This window comes from Pteropus alecto, unplaced genomic scaffold, assembly GCF_000325575.1.
Source record: "Pteropus alecto unplaced genomic scaffold, ASM32557v1 scaffold202, whole genome shotgun sequence".
Taxonomy (NCBI): Eukaryota; Metazoa; Chordata; class Mammalia; order Chiroptera; family Pteropodidae; genus Pteropus; species Pteropus alecto.
Genome location: NW_006432451.1, coordinates 1,253,395 through 1,258,535, shown reverse-complemented (window position 1 = coordinate 1,258,535; position 5,141 = coordinate 1,253,395). Strand labels below are relative to the sequence as shown.

At 50.3% G+C, this 5,141-nt stretch overlaps 1 protein-coding gene across 1 annotated transcript in view; it reads left to right on the top strand.

Moving 5' to 3' along the window:
* The window catches only part of FGD2 (FYVE, RhoGEF and PH domain containing 2), a 20,564-nt gene that overhangs the window by 7,798 nt on the left and 7,625 nt on the right, over window positions 1-5,141 (top strand). The window contains exons 6-9 of the mRNA XM_006907310.2: window positions 25-163; window positions 707-765; window positions 1,012-1,158; window positions 1,797-1,889. Coding sequence (XP_006907372.1) covers window positions 25-163; window positions 707-765; window positions 1,012-1,158; window positions 1,797-1,889 — 438 coding nt within the window. The remainder of the gene's footprint in view (window positions 1-24; window positions 164-706; window positions 766-1,011; window positions 1,159-1,796; window positions 1,890-5,141) is intronic.

The window sequence follows — 5,141 nt, the reverse complement described above, 5'->3', positions numbered from 1 at the left end:
TACCCTCCCCCACCCCTCCCCAAGAGCAGCGAGGCCTCTGGAAGCCTGACCCTGCAGCACCACATGCTGGAACCCGTGCAGAGAATCCCACGCTACGAGCTGCTGCTCAAGGAGTACTTGCAGAAGCTGCCAGCCCAGGCCGTAGACCGGGCCGATGCCCAGAGTGAGGACACCCCCGGGGGAACCAGGGGTCCAGGGATGCCCGAACTGCTCCCATGTATTTAATGAGCACCCGCTAAAATGGTTATGATGACCGTCAGCCATCAACATTGGTCGTTGGTACTTCCTAGACATTATACTATTAGTCATTTTTTACAGGCAAGGACACTAGGTCCCAGAGAGGTTAAGTGACTTGCTTAAGGTCACACAGCCCTGGAAAAAAGCAGTGCTGGGATTTGAAGCCCTGCCTGTTGGAAGCCAAATCCCATGCTCTTTCCACTGTACCCTCTGGGTCTGGCTTGGTTAACTGCGAGACACGGAAGCCAAACACATAAGCCCTGTCTTTGAGTGGCTGCCGGTCTCTCCACCTGGGTGGGAAATGGCCCCCATCATCCGGGCACCCCATATGCTGGGCTGCGCAGGCAGGGCTGCTCCGGAGGCGCTCACAGCAGGCCCTGAGGCTACCTCGTTAAGCCTCGAGGACCTTCTACCTCACCCACCAGCCCCAGAATTTCAGGGGACAACTCCGGCTCTTTTACCCTGTCAGAAGCCCTCGACATGATCTTCTCGGCGGCGCAGCACTCCAACGCAGCCATCACTGAGATGGTGAGCAGCCCAGCCCTCAGGGTGGAAGCAGCGGGCATCTTCTGGGGCCCTGTCACCATCAACCTGCCCTCTCAGCCTCCCTCAGCCCACCCAGGTCTCTGTATCTGCTCATCTCCTGATCCTGCCCATGGCGCCGGTCAGCTATGGCCCTCCCTCTCACACCCTGTCCCGGTCCATACAAGGCCAGCCTTCCAGAAGGGGGTCGGCCCTGCCCAGCCTTGGCTGAGGATGCACCTCCGTCCCCAGGAGCGGCTGCAGGACCTGTGGGAGGTGTACCAGCGCCTGGGCCTCGAAGACGACATAGTGGACCCCTCCAACACCTTGCTCCGTGAGGGCCCGGTCCTCAAGATCTCCTTCCGCCGCAGCGACCCCATGGAACGCTACCTTTTCTTGGTAGGGAGATGCCGAAGTCCATTCCGACTGGAGAGGGAAGTCATGGGCCACACTGCCCAGGTCCTTCCTGCCCAGTGTCTGCCTGGCACTGCGGGAGGAACAGGGAATAACTTGCTTCTTTGTCCTTCTCTGCTTTGTCACTTGGGTGACTTTGGACAATCTTGGCCTCAGAGATGTCTAACTAATAGGTTTCCCAGACATACCCTAGAAAGCAACAGAGTCAGCATTTGAATTAGGTCTGGCTCCAAAGTCTGTGGTATTTATCAGTGTTCTAGGAGTGCACAGCCGGAGGGAGTTAGGTTAGCTACTAGAAAGAACTGCCTCAGTTTGCACTGAAGAAGCCAGGGATCTCCTGGAGATCTGGAAACTGGTCCTGACTGGAGGTCTTGGGGAGGGTGCTACAGCTCTAGTAAGCCCCTGCCGCCCTGAGCTCCCATGAGAAAGGCCTCATAGGTGTCTGAGCTCTGCTGTGGCCCCTGGGTGCCCACAAGTAGGGCAACCCAGTAGTGGGAGCTGGCCCAGAATGTGGGGAGAGGGGCGGGAGATCAGTGGTGCTGGGCCCACCTTCAGGGAAGCCCCACCTGAGCATCCTTCCTGCCTCGGCCACTGCACACACACTCGTGTTGTGTCTCCTGCAGTTCAACAACATGCTGCTCTACTGTGTGCCCAGGGTCATCCAGGTGGGTGCCCACTTCCAGGTGAGGACCCGCATCGACGTGGCTGGGATGAAGGTGAGAGGCACCCCAATCACTATTGGGATTCACCCTGAGGGTGGGCCTTAAGTATGGGGAGTAACGGGAGGGGCCAACCTGGGTTCTCAATCCAGGAATCCAAACCGCAGCAGGTCCTGGGCCAACATGGAGGTGGAAGAGTTTGGGATTAGAGCTCTCCTGTCTGGGTTCCCAGCCTTCCTGTCCATGGTCCTCCCCAGCTCCCACAGGCCTGGCCTACCCTCTGGGTGGCATTCGTTATAGCTAAGCTCATTCTGCTTTCCCCACTACCTACACCAGTGCTTCCAAAACTTTAGTATGTACATGAATTCCCTGAGGGTCTTCTTAAAATGCGGGTTCTGATTCAGTAGGTCGAATGGGACCTGAGATTCTACATTTCTCACCAGCTCCCAGTGATTCTGGTACTGCAGGTCCACAGGCCACACTTTGAGTAGGAAAGGTCTACCCTGTCATCTAAGCTCCTAGCTGTGTGTGTCTTCATTTAGAGATGGCCAAATAGGAGTGGGGACAGCAGTCCATAATAGTGCCCATTGACTGGGCAGTCACCGTGGATCAGGTCGTGCATCATCCCATCAGATCCTCATAACAGCCCTGTGATGTAGGAGCTCTTACTATGCCCTGTAGTTTGGGGTTTTAAATCTTTTAAAAATCATATTTCCATTACTTTAAAAATATAGATTATATACATTCCAAAATCAAACAATACGAAAATATATGCAATCGCCTATCCCCTAGGTCCCCTTTCTGGAGGCAGCTTTGGCTTATTGTGAGGTCTTCCAGAGGTAGTCTTTGCATACTCAAACTGATTCTATATTTATTATCGCTTCCTTACTTTCGCTTCACATAAACGAATAGTGTATGTGAAAACCGCTTTTCACATACACTATTCTGCACTTTGCTTTTATAACTAACTACTAATTCTGGAGATTGCTGCGTGTCAGCACTTGAGGACCTTCATTTTCCTTTCGAAGAGCTACATGGTGGCCCAGCATGCGGACGTATTGTGATTCACTCAGCCAGCCCTCTACTGAGGGACGTTTAGACTGTTTTCAGTTGTCAGTCTCTGCAGATGAGACTGCATTGAGTTACTGTGTGCAGTTTGCCTGCATGTGAGCATATATACGTAGTTAATCCCACTTTTAAAAATAAGGAAATAAACTTTGGTACATCTAGATGATGGAGTGTTATTCAGTGATTAAAAAAAATGAGCTATTAATCCATAAAAAGACATGGAGGAAACTTACATGCATATTACTAAGTGATATACATGGTGGCCTTTGACCACCATGTTTCCCATTGGCCTATGACCCCCTGGCCTCCTCCTGTTTGGGTGTCAAGGAGGCCTTGTTCTCAGCAGCTGATGCTCCCTGAGATCTGAATTGGTCCTAATGTTGTGCCATCCTGTAGAGGGCCAGCCTGGAATGTGAGCACACACACTTAGGGTCTCCACGTACCATTGTGCGGGTCGTGCACTGCACGAGCACACCTCATCCACAGCAGCAGGCACAGATGGTATAGTTACAATTCTCATCGTCCAGCAGATGGCAGTCAAGCGTCTTGTTCCAACAATATCTGACTGTTACGCCAGTTTGCCAACAGATGTCAGTAAGGTGTTTTGAGGAGGTGATGTCTTCTAATTAGCACAAAGGCACTGTATGGGCTAGCAGTGGCCTGAACCAGCCCAGACTTGGGGGTGATTGAGACTGGGCATTCAGGAAACTGTTCTCTAGAAACCTTCGTCCTGTCCCTCTGCAGAGGTAGGTGACCATGGACCCTCAGATCAGGAATTCCCTCCCTCCACCCATTTCTATTAAAAGCATCATATTCTTACCTCTGGACTCCAATCCTTCTTTTCTCTCTCCCCTCTCCCTCACCCAATCAGTCATAGAGTTTTGCCAAATTTCCTGATACTGTCCCCCAGGTAGAAAACTTTCTCTCTCCCAGGGGCAGGCAAGCCCCCTGGGCAGGCCCGCCCCATTTACAGTATCACTTCCCAACCGGCCTTTGGGCTACTGGTGTGTCCCATTCCCTCCAGATCCAGCCCTTTATCCCTTACACACAGCTGCTGGAGTGACTTCCCAAACACCTTCTTCCACATGAGCTTCTCCATTTATAAACCCTCAGAGCCTCTCCATTGCCATGAATATTGAGTCCAAGTCACATCAGGTCGTTCTAGAGAGAGCAGACTGATTCTGTGGGCCCGAAGGGTAGACAAGGCCTAACGTGAAGAAGGGCATGCCCAGAACCTATGCTCTCTGGCGTGTGGTGGACTGCTCTGAAAGTGGTCACATGTGGCAGGGAGCCAGCAGAGGGGCTCAAGTGTCAGATGGGTTCAGCGACAACAAAGTTTTTTTCTTGGGCTCTAGGGCTTTATGTCTTAGCTTCCCTTTGTGACTCCACACTGCCTGGGAGAGATCTGTGCTTATAGGACTCTGGGGATTGAGTGGAAATAGGCATTCTTTAATTTTACCCTTAGGGGCCAAAAACCTGAGTTTGAATCCTCATTCTGTCCTTTAGATGCTGTGTGACCTCAGGCAGATCTCTTGCCCTCTCTGAGTCTCCGTTTCCTCATCTCTTAAATGAGGGTGATAATAACTGCCTCCCAAGACTGCTGTGAAGATTTCCTTTAACTTTTAATTATGAATATTTTAAACAGAGAAAATGGTACGACGAACCCCCATATACTTATTACCTGGCTTCAACAATTGTCAACTCAAAGCCAGTTTTGTTTCCTCGGCATTTCTCCTCTTAATCTCCTTTTCCACTGGATTATTTAACAGCAAATCCCAGACATATAATCATTTCACCCATAAAGACTTCAGTATATTTCTGTAAGAAATTAGAACTGGTATTTTTTTTTTGGCCTCAAGGGTGACAACAGTACCATTATCATATCTCACACGTTGATAATAATTATTTAGTAACACTAAGATACTTCAGTTTTCCTTGACTGTCTCATAAATGTCTTCTCACAGCTGATCTGTCTGAATCATTTGTGATATGCTTCTTACATCCCTTTTAGACCATTAAACTTCTCTCTCCCACTTTTTCTCATTTATTCATAGAAACAAATCAGATCATTTCTCTGGTAGAGTTTCTCATAGTCTGGATTTTGCTGACTGCCTCCCACCACTTCATTGGTGTTATTTAACGTGTCCCCTGGTCCCCATATTTCTTATAACCTGGTAGCTAACCTGGAGACCTGACCAGATTCAGCTGTGCAGGAGGCGCTGTCCTCAGGAGGCACATAAT